At 47.1% G+C, this 18,731-nt stretch overlaps 2 protein-coding genes across 6 annotated transcripts in view; both read right to left on the reverse strand.

Moving 5' to 3' along the window:
- Positions 1-2,826, reverse strand: part of CSRNP2 (cysteine and serine rich nuclear protein 2) — a 29,221-nt gene extending 26,395 nt beyond the window's left edge. For 2 of the 4 annotated variants that reach the window (XR_013348471.1, XM_077838540.1), the window contains exon 1: positions 2,647-2,826. The gene's annotated coding sequence lies outside the window, so the exon portion shown is untranslated. Of the gene's footprint in view, positions 1-1,387; positions 1,493-2,646 lie in introns of those variants that run through there. The other 2 variants (XM_077838541.1, XM_077838544.1) reach the window with 2 other exon arrangements.
- Positions 2,827-5,252: 2,426 nt separating this feature from the next.
- Positions 5,253-18,731, reverse strand: part of TFCP2 (transcription factor CP2) — a 38,502-nt gene continuing 25,023 nt past the window's right edge. Inside the window, exons 7-16 of one of the 2 annotated variants that reach the window (XM_077838304.1) lie at positions 16,367-16,477; positions 15,607-15,695; positions 14,956-15,004; positions 13,952-14,045; positions 13,627-13,717; positions 11,127-11,230; positions 9,858-10,000; positions 8,126-8,177; positions 7,750-7,943; positions 5,253-7,190 (exon numbers count right to left, since the gene is read on the reverse strand). In XM_077838304.1, the coding sequence (XP_077694430.1) occupies positions 7,906-7,943; positions 8,126-8,177; positions 9,858-10,000; positions 11,127-11,230; positions 13,627-13,717; positions 13,952-14,045; positions 14,956-15,004; positions 15,607-15,695; positions 16,367-16,477 (771 nt within the window). In that variant the 3' untranslated portion in view covers positions 5,253-7,190; positions 7,750-7,905. Of the gene's footprint in view, positions 7,191-7,749; positions 7,944-8,125; positions 8,178-9,857; positions 10,001-11,126; positions 11,231-13,626; positions 13,718-13,951; positions 14,046-14,925; positions 15,005-15,606; positions 15,696-16,366; positions 16,478-18,731 lie in introns of both variants that reach the window. The other variant, XM_077838303.1, reaches the window with a different exon arrangement.

Genomic DNA, 18,731 nt, shown 5'->3' on the forward strand with positions numbered 1-18,731 from the left:
GCCAGACAAGTGTGTGTGGTCTACACATCTCCAGCATACCAGGGAGTCTAGATTATACAACACTCCAAGGCACAATACCGAACACAACAAACACCATGAAATGATTGTAATGCCAGAGAAGAAATAGCAACCACAAAGAATCTAACCCGATGTCGACCATTCCTCCTAAAGGCAAGTGAAGCACCCCACCCCTTTTACAAGGGCATGCATCCTAATAAGAAGCCTGTGGAATTTATTTGATATACACATGGTAAAGGGATTTGCATTGGGTTTGATTGAGGGAACTGCTTCTGAAGTACAATCATCAACTTCTATTTCACTAGCTAGGGCTAGAACAGTGTGTTTGGTAACCATTTCAACTGGGGGAGGTGAGGAGGAATAAAGCATGAAAAGCTCTGCGCAGGTTCCAGAAGTTGAGAGTATCAAACTAGAGGCTGGCAACAAGAATGTGAATAACCAGTAAGGTTCCCATCACCATCTGATTGGATGCATATCCATGAGTTTCACCTCTGAAGTGTAGTGAGAGCAGAGAGAACCCAGTCAAGACCTCAAATAGCTTCTATATAGCTGACTAGGGCAGTGTCATCAAAAACCCATGTCAGCAAGCCACAGAATATAGGTTAATTACACATCAGATTAGAGACTTGCCACTGTGATGGGACAACCCCTAAGAAAATGCACAAAGTGACAGCTTCCTGGTAAATGTCAAGAGTTCAGCAGTTATTGCCCAGGCTGTTTACAAACCAGTAAGGATTTCCCACTGGGTTCAGCTATCATCCTTTGTCAGCCATTCAGATTTGTGGCTATTTTATTTCACACACAATGCTCTAACTCTAGTAGGGCTGACATGCCAGAGATCAGGGCTCAGTCTGTCTGTTCATTAACACAACAGGTGAGCCACAAGATTCACATCAGATCATGGAAGATACAGACCCTCCATTCTCCACCAGTGGTAGCAATGGTGAAAGTTATAGCATACTCAAGAGATGTTTATTTATATTCACCACTGTATCAAAATGACAGTGGTAGAAATACCTGTCCCACATCTACACTACAGCTTATATGGTTGCTACCACCAGAGGTAAACATAGCCTGAATTTTCCTAGTGTAGAGGCACCCTAAGATACTATCTTTCACAAACGCTACAGCTAGACAAACCTTTTAAAGCTCTTACCGAACCTCCTCTGCACAGCTAAGCTCATCTGCAAAAAGTGCAACCCCAATACATGCTGATGCTCATAGAGGCCCGTTTAATATCAGAATCAGGCCTTTAAGGCTTGATCAGCCCCAAGTCACCAATGGTGACTTGATGGGCATCAAGGTCATGTTCCAAAGACTTTGACGATATTGGGGTTTCTGCTGGATAACATGATAGGGAAATCCATACTCATCCATGACCTTCTTTCCAGCCAAGCTTCAAACAGGACAGGCGTAAGGTCACAGAGTCAGAAACTGCGCTAGCTCTGCTGGGCTTTACTGATGTTTTCCTCACCTGGTTTAAAAGGGAAAGATTTCACACTCAGACAGAGGTGGAAAGAGTAGTGTGAAGCTGAGGGGGCAGCTCGCCCCTGATAATGTCAGTAAGAAGGAAAGAGGGGGCACATGGAGGTTACCATGGCTCTGCAAGACTCCAGCAGGGCCAGCTCTATCCCCTCTGTGACCTTAGCTCCTACTATAAATGGGGGTGGGGGAGGGGAGCATGCTATCCCACACTGACCCCTTGGCCTGGATGCCTGTGAGGAAACATGCTTTCCAGCACCTCCTACAAGAGAACGGGTCCATCACATCACTAAGAGCCCGTTGTGGGATGCTTTAATACCTCCAACCTCCTTCCCTGAGGGGGAAAGTCACAACCTTCCATCCATCCTGCCCCTCTCCCCTATATCCCCCCCACAATGTCTCTAGTAAGGCTGGGCCAGGGAATGCTCCACAATAATCCCTACAGCTCATCGCTCCCAGCTCCCAACTGAAGGAGCATAACCCAAATGTCCTCCCCCCCCCCAAAAGCCCCCCACTGCAACCCTCAGCACAACACCCCATCCAAGGAGAGGCGCTGCCTCACCTGCCCTTCCAGATACATTTCCCCTCCAATGGTAATCCCATAAGACAGCCCCCCCATGAACATTCAGCGGTGAAGGGGATGGTCTACCTGCCCCCCTCCCATCCCAGGCAGAGGGGACGCCCCCCATTATGCAGCCCCCATACCAACACCCAAGGGAGCAGGGTTACCCCACCTATCCTCCAACACTATTTGACCACCCCACCCGAGGGGGAGCGGATGCCCTATCTGCCCCCCCCCCAGTACCCCTTCCAGCCGCATACGCCTCCCCACCCACGTGGAAAATGCCCCAATCCCCCCCAGGAGATGTGAGGAGACCCCCCATATTCGCCCCCCCCCCAGGAGATGTGAGGAGAACCCCCCCATGAGACTGAGGGAAAGAGCCCCCCTATATTCGCCCCCCTATATTCGCCCCCCTAATGAGACTGAGGGAAAGAGCCCCCCAATATTCGCCCCTCCCCCCCCCGCCGGAGACGTGAGGGAAAGAGCCTCCATGCTCCACCCGCCCCCAGTAGGAGTCAAGGGGGCCCCCAGTCGCCTCCCCCCCCCCCCGGGCGGGAAGCGGCGACTGCCCCCGCGTCACTCACCGGCTGCGGGTCCCTCCCCGCCGCTCCCTCCTCCCCGCCGCGCGGGCCGGGGCTGCAGGGCGAGGCCCGGGCTCCCGGGCGGTTCCGCGCCACGGGGAGCGGGGGGGAGGGTCCGGCCGGGCGGAGCGGGGCGGAGGCGGCTCGGCGCTCTCGGGCTCTAACCGGACACACCCGCCCCGGCTCGGCTCGGCTCGGCTCGGCGATAACAATGGGGCTGCCGGCGCAGCGCCTCCCCTTATATAGCCCGAGGCACGTGACCTTCTCCCCCGCCCGCGCAGCCTGGGAAATGGAGTCCTGAGGGCCCTGCCCGCGCAATGGCCGCTGGGAAATGGAGTCCGGAAGGAGGAGCTTGCTAGGAGGTGTAGGCCAATGCTTAGCCCTCAAGCAAGGGGGATAAGCCTGGAAGACAGAAGGCTTCCCAGCTGTAAGGGAAAATCAGGTTTCCCAGCTGCCTGGGGAAGAACACACTATTGCACCTGCTGGGTAAAAACCAAGCCGGCTGGTGAGGAGCTTGGGGGAAGAGATGCCTTTTGTAAAAGAGCCACCGCTGCTTTTTGCCTTCTGCTAGTGGAGCCTTTAGAGGAACAGGGTCAGGCTTTTCTCCAGCTGCTCCACAGCTAGGAGCTTTGGGTTGTTTTGTTTGTTTAAAAAGCAAAAGCGAGACGCAATAGCTTTTCTAAAAGTAAACGGTCACATTCATAATACACACACAGCTGCAGTTTTAACATCACATAGTGTGAAAGTTTGCAACACAGAGCAGGTCCTAGGGAGGAATAAGGTGAAGCTTTTGCTATTCCACACATTTAAAGTATCAAGAGGGCAGGCAACAAGGGAGGAATTTGGGCAAAAACTAACCGAACAAATATACACTACCTCTGCTGCCCCTCCCCACCCCCACTACCTGCTTTGTGTCCTTGAGTACTCATCTTCTGCACCACACAGCTCTTTGTTTGCCTGCAGAAAGAGCTTGCACGGACAGCTGCTAGGAACAAGGCTGGTGTGGTCTCCAGCACTGCAAAATGAATTCCCTTTATTGCAAAGGTTTTTAGCTTTGCTTTAATATTATTACTCACCCTTCAATTACAAAGAGTACAAATGTTGAGTAATGTAATATCCTGGATCACCACTGGATGGAATATGTGCAATAAAGATGCATTTAGCAGAAGGGTCCTTGGAGCCTCTGTGCATTTTCAGTCATTGAGGTCTCCAGGATGGAAACGATTCTCTCATTCTCCCACGTACAGCAATCGCCAAGCCTTACAGATCATTAAACATAATCTTTACAGTTTAAACCCCAAGGCAATTATGAACCAGTTACAAAAAGAAACAAGAATTGAGAAGCAACAGCTGGATTAGCCAGATCCAAGGAAGAGAAAGTTTGAAATTTCAAAAAGTAACTCCACAAAACTTTTAAGTGTAAACCTCATAGTGATGATGGAATCAGCCCACCCATTGAAGAGTTCTAACAAGACCAGCAAAAATCAACTTAGAAAGATAGATAAGAGGACCCCCAGTTAACAAATCCCCAGATCGGCACTTACACTAAGATAAGCCACCACCATATGTTATCAACAGAACTCCAGGTTGAATTGTTAGTAAGGGTAGTAATGGGATAAGTGCAATGTCGGCAGTGAAGAAGCCCAACTGCTGAGCTCTGGGTGTAAACAGCTCCAGATGGAAGAAATAAGGTGGCCAGAAGTGGAATTACAGAGGAGTCTAGACAAGAGATTAGAAAGGCCAGAACCAGCAGGAACAGGCAAAACCACCTTATTTTAGAAATAGTGAGCAGCTGCAGCCTGATGTAGGGGGTCAAAGGGCAACTGAGTCAAAAAGCAGTTGGAAAATCCAAGCCCCAGACTAGCTAAAAATCAAGCAAGAAGCAGTTTATAGAGTACAGAAAGCTTTCCAACAGATTTCAATTCTCACGTTAAATTCAGTTTCTTTTCAATCCACAGCTTCATATGGGGCAAGTTTCAATTACTGGCCGTTCACTTAACATCTACTGTATTCTGTCCCCAGGGATCCTGTTTCCAGCTCTGCTTGTTAAGTACACTACTAATGCTTGCTCTGAAAAGGGCAGGCAGAAAGACAACATGCAGCACTGTTTTCCATCCAGTAGGAATCGGTCTGAAAGGTGCTGTATGAAAACTTTTCACAATATAAATGTGAAGTGCAATTAGACAGGACCCAGGAGGCAAGCAAGAGCCCAGTTTCAATTAAGGCATTTTCTACACAGCCTGCCACCAGCTTTTTCCACATATTCAATAACTTTGTCACTTACCTTGACCAGCTGATGATGGGAATGGAACTACCAAACAAATGTTGTTCTAAAAATCCAAATTTGGGCATCAATTCAAAGGGAGAGTCTTCGTCTCCATTACATTAGATAATAAGGAAGTCAAGTGATTTCTTTAGTGAAGCTGTTTAGGCAAAGCAGCAGTTGATCAAAAGGATTTCTATTTCCCCTTTATTTTATCTTTTATTTCCAGTACTGGCCATTAAGTTTCAGGGGGAGGAGAGGTGAACCTCTGGCTGTTCTGCCCTCTAACCCTTCTCTGAGGGACTGTTTAATGAGCAGTTGTAGATCAACAACACAGACGCACAAGTAAGTTTATGTTTCCAAACAATGGATTCATTAAGAATCTGTACGCACCCAGAAACATGGATACAAAAAATTCAACAAGTCTGTCACTATTGTACATTTTCTATTACGCCTCTTGCATACTGAGAACCCGGCCCCCCCAGATTAAAATACAGGTATCTTCCCAATCTATTGCTGATGTAGTAAAACAGATACAAAAGGCCAGCTGCCAAAAGAATAGCACCTCTGTATGCAGAGTTCATAGTCCTGTCAATTCACCAGTAGCGCACATGGTTCTTCAGCAGGGAAAGCAGGTGAAATCGCTCCAGCTTTTTCTAAGGCTTTTCTTGGCATCTTTAGCCCCATCAATTTAAGCGGCCGAGGCCTCCACGTTTATTAGGCGAAGATCCACGAAAGAACATAGAGCCACAGCGATTTCAGAGTGTTTATATCTCAGTTCAAGATTCAAATGTGACAACTTATGACACAAGCCATCAAAAAGCCAGGTAGAGGGACAAGGCAGGTTGCTGCCCACAAATCAGGCTGTGATACAAAGGGGCTTTCAGAGTCTTTTTAAGCAAAACCCAAGAAAAAACAACTGCTTTGGCACTGAAGCAAATTCAGTCCTGGGTGACAAAACTGGATAGAAGAGGCTGTCCTGAAGTCCTCTATTTATCCCCAGAACAGGTACAAAGCAGCACAGCACATTCCCACATTGTCCAGCAAAACATTACTCACCATCAACCCAGAGGGGCTATTTCTAGCTCTGGCTCACTCAGTTCTTCGCCAACAATGATGCAAATGATATGGCATTGACAGGCCTTTGCTAGGGAACTGGGGGGCAAGGATTTCCATCACCTTTCACGCAGGGGCTACCAAGCGGCCATCAAATGGCCAACAACTCTTGCGCTGTTACGGAGTTATTTCATCATTTCAAATCCAATCTAGAGGTGAAAGGCTCTCAGACGCATCACTAAATAGCATCTACAGAAGCCCTCATCTTTGGGGGGCGGGGGGAGAGAGTTTGGAATAGATACATAATGGTTGCCATCTTCAGGGCTTTCCAATGAATTGGAGGCAGAGGGGAGTTCATAGGGTTAGGGTTAGAAGAGGAGCATTCAGTATCCTACCAGCTGTTTAGAACTATGGAGATATGATTGTCAGACTGTCACATACACAGCCTTACTCCCCACCCCAGCTAGGCCTTTCCTGCTCCAACTCAGAACCTGGCATTTCCTGCCTTGTGTTGGTTACTGTCACAACCTAATCATTTGAACACAGCTGCTTTGTATTATGTTTCTTGTAAAAGTATTTCATGTATGTTTATAAAAACCATCTGTTTACCCAAGAACCTCACGTTCTGGGCAAATATAAATCCAGGCCTCGTTTTATTATAAGATGCTTTTTATTTAGGACATCTTCTTTCAGGCTATAATAGCTGCTCTCGCAAAGAGGGGACGTGCTCAGGCATCTGGTTTAGAAAGCCGATTTTTTTTTTTTTTTTTTTTACACCCCCAAGAGACCCAACAGCTGCAATCCTGGAAATCTGTATGGAGGCCCTTTTGTCGCCATGGCGTTTTCAGTAGCTTTAAGCACGGCCTGCAGGCTCTTGCTATGTAAATCTCTCTCCGTGCTGGTCCCATACCGTTCCAGCTCCAAAAGTGAGTTTCAGGCCAATGAGACATAAAAGTCAACATGCCAATAAAATGCCACCCATGTTTACACTGAAGGTACAGCCGAAGCTTTTCACTTCCCCTCCACCCCAAAGAATTTTAGTTCTTTAAAAAAAAAAAAAAAGAAATCATACAGGAAACAGACCATATCATCAGTTAGCTAGTTCATCAAATTTCATTTTTTGTCAAAGTCACGTGAGTTTTGAGAGTAAAGCCACATTTGTCCATAGAGACGGTGACCTTATAAATCCATGAGACTGGAGTTAGTTCCTGACAGTCTTGACACTGACCTGGAGGACAGAACTACGATCAGTCAGTCACACTCTCTCTCTCTCTCTCACACACACACACACACAGGAACTAAACCAACAAGGATTGGGAGAATGAGAATAACACCTTTACAATGCAGCTGTCCAACAACATCAAGGAGAAGCTTAAAAAATAATGCTTTCCCCCAGTTCCATCAGTGCAGTTGGAAGGTGTATTTTGGGGGGGAGGGGGGGGGGGGAAGGGGGTGTGTGTTTGAGAGGTTGCCGTGTATGCCAGAGAGGTTGCTGGGTTGAGTTATTAGAACAGATGTTCACTTGCAAGTCTCCAGCACAACACAGGAGCCAACACACTTATCATTAAACCATACGCAGCTCCCAAGACACAAAGGCAAGTTTCTATCAATAGCAAAGGACAACACAGCCTGGCAAGTTTAGCCTCACATCTGCAACTACTTCCATTTTAAACTCCAGAGGTTAAGCAGTGCGCTAGCATCATCAGCAGGCTGCATGCCAGAAGAGCTACCGGGGCGGGGGTGGGGGGGAGGGAGGAAGGGAAGAGGAAAGGGGGGGGGGGGGTCACCTGCCAGAAGGTACAGCGCAGTAACAACAAAGATCAGGATCTTTACAGAAGCCTCCCATGAATTTCTGATCTCTGCTTGCATCCTTGTGCAATAGGCGATGGGTCTTTGTGTGAGACGAGAAGCGGCTACAGGCTCTCTCCTAGTCCAGTTCCCTCTTATTTTAAGATGATGTGGTAGCTATCGTTGGTTTCAGCTGCAAAGAAAGCAGAGCAGCGTCAGACATCCCCAACCGCAAGGAGAGCAGCTGAAATTCAACATGCCTCTTTCTATACAAGAGTTCTCAAGACTGCCAAACAAGTGGTTGGGGGGAAGGAAGACGAAGAGGAGAGGGGAGCACACACTGTTTATAAAGGCACATTGAATGAATGCAGTTACCTTTCATTGTGTCCAGAACAAAACACGATTCGTCTTGGAAGTTCTGTATCATCTGAAAGAAGCCATGAGATCAGTTGAATCCATTAGTGAGTGTTTAAGTTTTGGACCGAGGCTCAATTTCATATAGGAATTAGTCAATGGTGGAGTTAGCCATGGCCCACTGAAAGAGCTGGAAGCTATTCAGCCACACTACAGTGCTTTGGGATGTATAGAATGCACCACCTGGAATAATTATTCCTCCCTCCCACCCCATCAAACAAAAGAACAGATTTTAGGACTCCTGCCTCAGATATTGAAGCCCCTTCCCAAATCCTCAAATGTGAGAGAGCGAGCGAGAGCGCACAGTTCAGAGGGTGGCTGGCCCCTTAAGAAAAGATAGGCCCCCCCATCTTAACTTGCCTCCCTAGCTGTGGAAAATGCCTACGGCAGAAGCCTAAGAAACTGCAGCCAGCACTCCCACTCGAGCGCCCTTCCCGCCCCAGTGACCAGCAGTGCCTCATTGTGTCCCACGTCCCTCTGTCCACACCTGGAGAGGCGAGACAAGCTGGTCACAGATGGACTGAGGCTCATCTCCCCATTAGGGGCCGGACACCCTGTGACTGTCTGGTTATAATTAAGCATTAGTGGCAATATTGTTACATCCCATACGGGCAGCGTTTGCTCAGGACGTTGGCATTTATTTTTAGATTCAAGGCAGAGGCTCTGTTTCCTGTGGCACATCCCTGAAGCCAAGTCCCAGTAGCCAGCATAGAAGCTATTACTAAAAGCTTTGCTTGCCTTTCTAGAGGCCTCTCTGCAACCTTTATGGCAGGAGTCGCAGCACCTACCCCACCAGTTTGTGCCAGTACTAGATGAGTGGCTGAGCAGGCGGCAAGCCCCTCTGGGAGCCTGGACATCTCACTTCCCTTCTTCTCAAGTGGACTTGCAGCTGGACACACACATGCTGCAGCTAACTGCCTCTCCTAGCAGTTCAGTTGCACTGGGAAGTGAGGGTTATATGGATCCCACAGGAGTTAGAGAGACCTAGGCGATCATCCAGGACTTTGCCCATACACAGAATGGCCAGGTATTAGGTGAATTAGTGGGCCTGATTCTCATTTACACCACGACTCCTTCCCAGCTCTCTAGCAATATAAAGGTGCCCAACTTTAAGGCTCCTTTACATTGCATGAGTGGTACAAAAGGGGTCTTATTTACACTAAGACTTGGGCCCCCTGCACACAAAGCAATCTGGGAAACCCACTCTAAATGAGTAATTCCAACTTTCCCTTTAAAACAGAAAACATTGGGTGGCTCAGATCTTAAGTGCCATGGCCTAAGCACAGAACTGGGAGCCCGGATTCCCTTGAGGGCCTTATTTGGGCCCTGATGCCAATTCTGTGGCCTTGGGCACAGTTTTGGCAACTGTAAAATGGGGATAATACCTGCCTCATGGGGCTGGATGGTTCATGATTAACGTTTTGAAGCTGAGGAACACAACAAGTAGTACAGGTGAGAGCATAAACACAACTGTAAAATCGAGCCCCTTGGGCTCCACAGACAGGCACGTAGGGCCCCTAAGCCGTTTACCTGGAAAGGGCCAATATTCAAACCACCCCTGTCCATTTGGAATCCTTAGCACGTTTCCCCATGTCAGAGATCACAGAACCAGACCAGGTTTGCAACAGACTTAAAGTAGTTGAGCCACCATGACTTGAAGATCCCTCCAGGCTAAGTGCCAAGAGGCACTTACCTCATCGCTGATCAGCACGTGTATTCCTGTAGGGCCTTGTTTGTAGATATGGCTGATCTGTCGGGAGGAGATACTGAAGAGCTGGGCTATTTTTTCTGTCAGTTCCACTGCAGTCAGCTCTTCCAGATAGATAGCATGATATACTGCAACAGGGACAAGAGCAATTACAGTTAGCTTCCAAATCATCTGTTGTGACGGAGTCTGAGCTGCCTGAATACTGTAAATATTATGGTAGTGCTTAAGCACCCCAGTCATGGAACAGGGCCCCACTGTGCTAGGTGCTGTATAAACAGAACGGAATGACACTTCTTACCCCAAAGAGCTTCCAATCTCAGTACTAGTGGCCAAATGTGACCCCGCACCATTCCCAGCTATTTCCACTCCGCCAAAAGAAATCAAAGTGCAACTGACGAGCCCCCTTGGAATACCAATGCCATCGCCTAGGAGGGGACTAGGGGAAGCATACGGGTTATGGAGTCGTAACAAGAAGGGAGGACAGAGCCCACTGGCTTTGCAGTCTCCTCCCAGAACGCAGAAAGTGGACGTACTGGCATCAAGCCGCTCCAGAAAGTAGGTCAGTCAGTGTGTCTAGGCCACACTGGATTCTCACACGAGCTATAATTTATCAGCCCAGCACAGGCACCGTGCCAACAATGAGATGCCGCAGCCACAGTTTTAGTTGGGGAGGAAAAAACCAGCAGACTGGAACGATGGCAGGTCAGCACAGAGCCCTCCTTCCAACCCCACTCAACCTTCCCCCAAGTGCTGGCTGTGTGAGCCCTGTTGCCTTCAGGCTGATGCTGGGTTATCTTCCATGGAAGCCTTCCACCTTCTGGCAGCAAAAGAAAAGCAAGAATGATGAAGGCTAGCATAAGCAAGGGCAGCCGAAAATGGAGGCAAGCTTGCATAAGATTCCTGTATGCCTCTATGTGAGATTATGTGCATTATGGTAACGGCTGGAGGCACCAGCTGAGCCTGAAGTCCCATTTTACTAGGCACTGTACACATATTGAGAGAATATCAAGCCCTAAAAAGCTTAAAATAGACAAACAGAGCATCAGCAGGGAAGGGACTTGCCCAAAGGGGAAGAACCAGGATTAGAACTCAGATCATCGGAGTCCCTGTCCCATTCTCTATCCACTGGACCATGTTGCTTCTCCTCTGAGATAACTGGTACCCTGCTTACTGCTTTTGTAGAGACCCCACAGCACTAAGCCATGAATGCAGCCTGTTAAGGGAGGAAGCACATCACCCCTTCTGGAAACTTACCAAAGAAAGTACTGTTTGCCAGCTCCCCATCCTCATGCTTCTGCTGGTCCCTCAGCTGCTGAGGCTCCTGGCACACGTAGATGGTCAGCCTGGGCCGTACCATCCTGTGGGAGGGAGGGTGGGACAGGTGAATACCACTGAGTTTACCATGAGCAGGTTTCCAGTTTCCCTGATGCTCAGGTCCCATGCTCCTTGACGCAGAAGACCAGACACACAGGCCTGTCTTCAGGCAGAAATAAGAGGGAGATCACAGCAAGTTTTGTTTCATGGAGACAACACACACAAAAGGAGGCGCGGGTGGGGGTGGGGGGGGGAGGAGGAATCAGGCAGCATTCAGACTCACAGGGGTGACAACTGGCTGCTAAGTATCCCATTCAGCCCTCCTAAGTGGGATTAATAGCAACTGAGAGTAGATGGGCTGGGGTTTAAACCAGGGGGACGCTAGGCTGCGGCAAGAGCAGCGGAGAACACTGGCATAAGAAACAGATGAAGCTTGTCACAGCATTTTCTGAACTGAGTGACCTATGAGATGACTAATGTCTGGTCCCCCACCCCCATGCAAAGCTGCGACAACGTTTTAGTGCTATCTCACCAGTCATCGGAATTGGTACATTAATTCCCTGGAATGCTCACACTACCACCGACTCTTGCCGTCCCTTATCAGAAATCCAAGCTCTCCCAAAACACACACGGATATTAATACACTCCTGGTGGCTCTATGCTTATCTGCCTGGTTGCAATTCCTGCAACAGTTTCTCCACTAGCTGATCCTCCATCTCAGGCACAGGGTGATTGGAACTGCAAGCTAATACCAGAGGCTTCACATGGAGATGCAAGGAAAGCTCCCTAACAGAGGAACTTGCCCACAAGAGAAGTTTCTTTTTACCCCTGTCACCTGAGGCCAGATTTTGCGACTGTCCAGCACTAATGATCCGGTCCAGATTTTCTAGAGAGCTCAGCTCTTATTCAGGCACCTCAACAAAGGTCTGGAGTCTCAGAATTGCTCAGCGCCCAATATGCAGAGCTCTTGAAAATCTGGACCCTTATTGGTTGGCCTTATGCCCTAAAAATATGACAAAGTATTTCTTAGGGCTGGTCTACACTACCACTTGAGCCAACGTAACTTACGTCGCTCAGGGCAGTGAAAAATGACACCCCCGAGCCTTTACATCGACCTAAGTGCTGTCCACACCAGCACTATGTCGGCGGGAGATGCTGTCCCGCTGATGTAGCTTCCGCCTTTTGCGGAGATACAGTAATTATGCCGACGGGAGAACGCTCTCCTGTCGGCCCACCGCCTCTTCTCCAGATGTGCTACAGAGGAACAGCTTTGTCAGTGCAGCTGCACCAATGTAGCGCAGTAGTGTAGACATTCCCTTAGAAGCATCTAATCCTCTTCTGAGCCCTGCTACGCTCTTGCCCTCGATGGTATTTTGTGGCAGAGAGTTCCAGGAGTTAATTTTCCAAAATGTATAACTATTTTCCATCAGCTATTATGCATTGGTTGCTTTGCAATGTCACTGAATGCCCTCAAGTTTTTGTGTTACAAGGAGTGATAAACAGAAGCATCCAGTTTAGCTTCTCTACTCCATAGGTTTTACTCACCTTGCATCCCCTTGTTGTCCTCTCTTAACAAAACGCAACCTTTCCTCACCTGGAAGTGACCCGTCTAATCATTTTCACTGCCTGTCTTTGGACCCCTTCTGTTTTTGTTCTATCCAGGGCAGACTGCTCAATGATACCCCAAAACTGATGCAAAGAACTCATCGAGTTCCTCTGGAACACTGTCATCATTCCTAATCCTTTCCTCCCCACTCATCCAGATGACCTACCAATTTTCTTGCAGGTTTCCTCTTTCTGTCACAAGCAATTCACAAGTGCCTAGATCTGAATTCTGGACCTTCTAGCTCCCAAGCATCAGCAGTAATTTAACTTTGGCTTTCAAGCTGCATTGTCTTTGCTTAAGGCCAGATCCTGAAGGAGGATTTTGCTTTTAACTGTGCTAGGCTTTTCAACAAATCCATGGAATCCCTGGCTTTTTCCTGCAAGTTTTTGGAATAAGGTCAGCCCTGACATTTCTAACCTGCCACAACATTTTCCTGTCACGCCACAGAAGTCCTCCTTTGTTTTGGGTTTACGGAGGCACTAGGCATCATGACAGCAATGCACTGATGAGCCAGAGGCCCAGTCTACACTTAAGTTTTGCTGGATTAGTCTATCAGTCAGGGTTGCGATGAGGTGGGATTTGTGACCATCATAGCTAGGCTGGCAAGAGCCCTAATACAGATGTAGTTATATTGGTAAGAGTGTCCATTTGCTGGGAGAAACTGCATCTCCACTATCATTGGGTTCCACTAAGACTACAGCTATACTGACAACCTTTTCTAGGGTCGATAAGGCCCAGAACTACAAGAGTGATAGAGAAGCAGACATCCCATGGCCATTGCTCTGTGGGGTATAAAAATCATCACTCATTCTCAGCTTTTACAAGTATACGCACCGTCCCTTTAATGCATTAAAGAGCCTGATGCCATCTGCAGGGCCACAGATCTGGATAACATCTTCCCTGGTTAGCTTCAGTAAGTCTGCACCTGGAATTTAAAACAAGGAGCCAACAGATCACCATGGGGGAAAAAAAAAAAAAAAAAAAAAAAAAAGAGTAGGAATGGTTTATTTAAAGAAGATGGAGGTAAATTTCATACAACGCATCACAGCGGAGTTTGCACAGACTATAATACTGCCAGCAATTGATACCTCCTCAGGAGGGAATGCAGCAGGAGCCTATTGAGGCGAGGAATGAGCAGAGATGGGCTTTCATCACCAACCTGAGAAATTCGTGAAGAGCCGGGAGAACGTGGAAAAGCGGTTTCGATGCAGCCATTGCTGGGCTTCCTGAGGCGTTGTCGTTGGCAGAAGGTTCTGTGGCACGGGAACAAAATGGTTACTTTCCTTAGACTAGGTAACACACAAGCCATTTGCATTCAAAGTATAGCACAGGTCAGCTAAATTACTGCTGTAATATGGTAACACCTAGGACCCCAAGGCATGGATCAGGGCCTTCTACAAACATAGAATGAAGATAGTCCTTATCCCAAAGAGCTTACAATTTCAGTATAAAACTAGAGACAGCAGGTAAAATACACAGACAGACTTGGGGGCGGAGGGCAGGTAAGAGGGCAGAAGCACCACAATGAGATAATGCTGGTCAGCAAAACAGAGCAGAGGTCACAGCATGCCAGCTGCTCGACCACTGTCAAAGTTTTTGTATGGCTTCAGAGAGTTTTCACTCTAGAGCCTCTCTCGCCAAGTAGGAGCCATTGAGAAAGAAGTTATGGGCTTAATGTAGAAGTTACTTAGTGAGCTTCTTTGGCCGGTGTTTTTGAGGTCAGACTAGACAATAACAGCCCCTTCTGGCTTTAAAATGGTCTATGAAATTTATTCTCAAGGGAAGTCTGGACAGCCCAGAGACAGATGACTTGTCTACATGGGGAATTATTCTGGAATGACTATTCCTGATTAACATCTGGATGCTCTTATTCCGGAATCAGAGCGTTTTATTCCAAATTATCTGAAAGTGGATTAAATTAATTTGGAGTAAGAGTGTCCACAGATGGAGCTAACCAGGAATAGTTAAACCACTTTAAAGTTAAACCCTACCTTATTCCGGATTAACTTTCTTGTGTAGACAAGCCCAGAGACCCCATACTGCAGCATACCAGCAAGCTCCTGAACATAGACACCTAGAAACCCACAAACTTCCAACAGTAAATTTAGAAAATAGGATTAACACCATCCTTACCACAAGCATAAGATTTGAGGTGGGACTTACATCTGTGATTGGAGGAGGTGGCTCGGGTTGGTGATTTGGAGAGCCATTTCTAGATTTTGAGAAAGAACAAGAAAAAAAAAACAACAACAACAAAAAAAAACATGGTTGGAATCTGCTCTTCCCCACCTCCCAGTCTGATGCCTTTAAAATACACTGACAAAAGGTGTCACGTATTCTATTGAGAATCACGATTCACAATGACTGGCACCCAGTGTGTTTTAGAAAGTGGGCTCAGAAACCTGTAGGCATGGCTGGTTGCAAGTAGCAATGTGACCACGTCAATATCATTGCCAGGGAAATGAAATATCCCGCAGAACAACGAACGGTACTATGTGAGCAAATGGATATGCCAGGGGAAGGCTGATGGCTGAACGCAGACAGAACAGCTACACAAATGCACATTCAGTTCTCATTTCAGGGGCAAAGATGGCTGTACTTGTTAGTGATCAAAATGAGCAACAGTCTAGATCTCCAGGAGCTGCCATTTTTGCTGCCATTGGCGCTTTTTAAATAGGATGCTCTAGCTGCTGGTTCTCAAATGCTAGGAAATCATTTAGGATAAGGTCAACAGACAATTCAAATGTTTCCATCCCTCAGGGAAGTCAGAAGAGGATGACAGCCAGCCAAGCAGTTCTCACTGCCTACACTTACCCCTCACCAATGGAAAAGCTGCTGTGGGAGCTGTTAAAGCCAGGAGACGGTGCATTGTTGACGTAAGTGATCTCTGGCCACGGAGAACACTAGAAATGAAAAGCCAACTGTGAGATCCCCAGGAAAGTCACAGTATTGTTTTTAACTTTTACAAACTGTTTCCTCTAGATTTAGCTTTAAGCTGGCTTCTATGAACTAGGGCAAAATTGTTATCTGCTCTGTTTAATGCAGACTATAGCAGTTGTCTGCAAAAGCAGCTTTACTCTGAAGAGCTAGTTTACTGCTGCATTACAATTTATAGGGGTAGTACAGACCCTGTGAAACACTGGACAGTCTTCAAATTACAATATTCAAAACAGTGAGCTCTTGGATTGGAGTCAGATCTCCTGGGCATTTTATATGTTAGCTTAATATTCTCCCACTGTGCCAGCTGCAGAGCGTGCACACACATCAAGCAGCCTGTTACTGAATTTAGAAATTGAGGAATACCCCAGAATTTACTCTAACCAGATCAAATACTCAAACTGTTCTACTGAAGCACTTCCCAAGGGATATAGAATCAGTTTAGCATGGGGGTCCAAAGAATGAGAGAGCTGCCTCTTATTGTTAGGGTTAGCTATTTATCACACCCACCATCTGGGCTCAAGAGCCGAACAATTTAATGACCCTTCAAGAGATGGAATGATATGGTCACCCCCAGCCAAGCTGATTTGCTAAGACACAGATTTCAGCAGCCAAATGCACCTCCAGGATGCTTTACCTCTGTGAGTATTGTGGTCTCATAGGAAGGCTGGTATTTCTCCTTCTCATGAGGAGTTCGTTTCTCCATTTTCTCTCGGTCCGTCTTCTGTTTTCGATCTGCTCCTTTGGGCTGGAAGTCCAACATTTTTATTAGATCACAAATGCCTGGCATCTTGGAAGGGAGTTAGCCAAATGCAGGAAGGAGAGTTAGATTCACACTGGCTGCACAAAGAGACAGATGGAAACTGGAACAGAATAGAAAAGCTGACAGAGAGCTTGGGAACCTTTCAAGTTACTGAGCTGGGGGACAGATTTCAAACTGCTGCCTTAGGGGAAGGTAGCCCGGCTGGTATGGGCAGAGAATTAGAGAATAATGCTCTCTCTGTGACAGATCTTCGTATTACTAGTTGTTATCCCTACTAACCCGATCTGCCCTCCCCCAGGAAAAGATTTCAAAAGATCTTAACTAGAAAGTGAAAAATCTTTCAGAAAGGAATTAGGCACAGACCAGGATGCTATGCCATGCCAATGAGCTCTAACAGGGCAAAGACATGGGGGGGTGTGGTGGCAGATTTGTTCTGGGTTAAGTCTGCAGCAGCATAAAAGAAAGAACCCTGGATGGTGAATCAGACCACCTAGATTCTATTCCAAGCTCTGCCACTGGCCTGCTGGGTGATATTGGGCAAGTCACTTCACCATCCTATACCTCAGTTTCCCCATCTGTAAAATGGAATAATGGAATTGACCTGCTTTGTAAAGTGCTCTAAGACCTGATGAAAAGCACTAAAGAGTTAGGGATTACGACTTAGGGCTTCAGGGAGACTATTCCTTTAGGAGACTAGTAAGATTCCCCATTCCCCTTCTACCTCACCTCTAGAGAGATTTAAAGCTAGATTTGCAATTACTGTAGGGAATAATTCTGTGTTGGCTCCTTGGCATAGACTAGCTGACAATGATAAAGGAAGGGAGATGATGGAGAATTGTTTCAGAGTAGCAGCCGTGTTAGTCTGTATCTGCAAAAAGAAAAGGAGGACTTGTGGCACCTTAGAGACTAACAGATTTATTTGAGCATAAGCTTTCATGAGCTACAGCTCACTTCATCAGATGCATGCAGTGAATTGGGTTCTGCATGCTAACACCCAGAGTACTTTTTCCAACACTTCGGTATTTCATACAGGTGCTAGTATAAGCTCAGTATCAGCAGTGAACTGAAAGGGTCACCAAGTTCTTTTGGCTACAAAGCTCTTCCCTGCAACATTTCACAGACTATTTCAGTTCATCTCTTTTTCCATGCTTGCTTTTAAGCCTTCAAATAACTTGTTTTATCACACCTCTTGCACTTTGTGAAAGTCCTTGCTAGATTTTCATCTATGTAATCTGGTTAGCGGCGCACACACCCTTTCACAGCTCAGTGTAAGTTGTTAGACAACATAACTCAAGCTGTCTGTAAATGAAGGCTGGAATTCCTGTTCAGGATTCTGAAGAAATTGCCTTTGCATTCGGAGGTTCTTTAACGTGCTTCCCAGGACTATAGCCCTCAGGCCATTTCTGCATTAATGAAATTTGTTCTGGCCCAACTACACCAATATAGTTGCATTGATGCAAACCCCTAATGTAGATGTGCTGCAACAGTGCAAAGCAAGGCCTAAACAAGAGTAAGCTGCACAGGTGTAAACCCTGCTACATGTCTACACAAAGGGCAGGTCTACACTTAAAAGCACTTAAGTGAAGACGCTCCTATGCCAGCGGGAGAGCTTCTCTCGTTGGCAGAGTTAATCCACCTCCATGAGAGGCTCTCTAGACAGGGGGTTATGTTGGTATAAATATGTTGCTACCCCTGAGCAACGTAGTTAAACTGATATAAGTCTGTAGTGTAGACCTGGCTGGACGGTTTGCAATGATGTAGTTACAATGGTACCAGATTCCTTAACGCAGACATATGGAGCGCCATGCTTTCCCCCAGACTCCTCAAAACCGAGGATCTGAAATGCGAAGCTGGAGTTTCTTTCCTGCCCAAGTGTTAAGCCTGCAGAGCAGATTCCCCTCCCTGGCTTAGAAACAGCGACTAGAGCAACAAAGCCCTTTAAAGAGGACATCAGCTGGTTCAAAACAGAACCTGCGTCCCTGCTCTGCCCCATATTTCAGTTTGGGTCTGTGTCAAGTGTCTCTGCAAAGGTTTGGGAAGACGACCCAAACTCCACACGGGGAAAGACCTGATAAAAGCCCTCACAAGCCACTTTCAAAAACACAGCCACACTGGACTTCTACTCCCACAGTCGATATTACGCCTGCGGGTAAGAATGTCCTGAGAATCTCCTGCAGTGAAAGGATCGCACACAGATTTACCCCAGGCACTGATGTTATCTGCAGCCCAAACAGGGCTT

The sequence above is a fragment of the Eretmochelys imbricata genome, chromosome 20 (genome assembly GCF_965152235.1).
Source record: "Eretmochelys imbricata isolate rEreImb1 chromosome 20, rEreImb1.hap1, whole genome shotgun sequence".
Lineage (NCBI taxonomy): Eukaryota > Metazoa > Chordata > Testudines > Cheloniidae > Eretmochelys > Eretmochelys imbricata.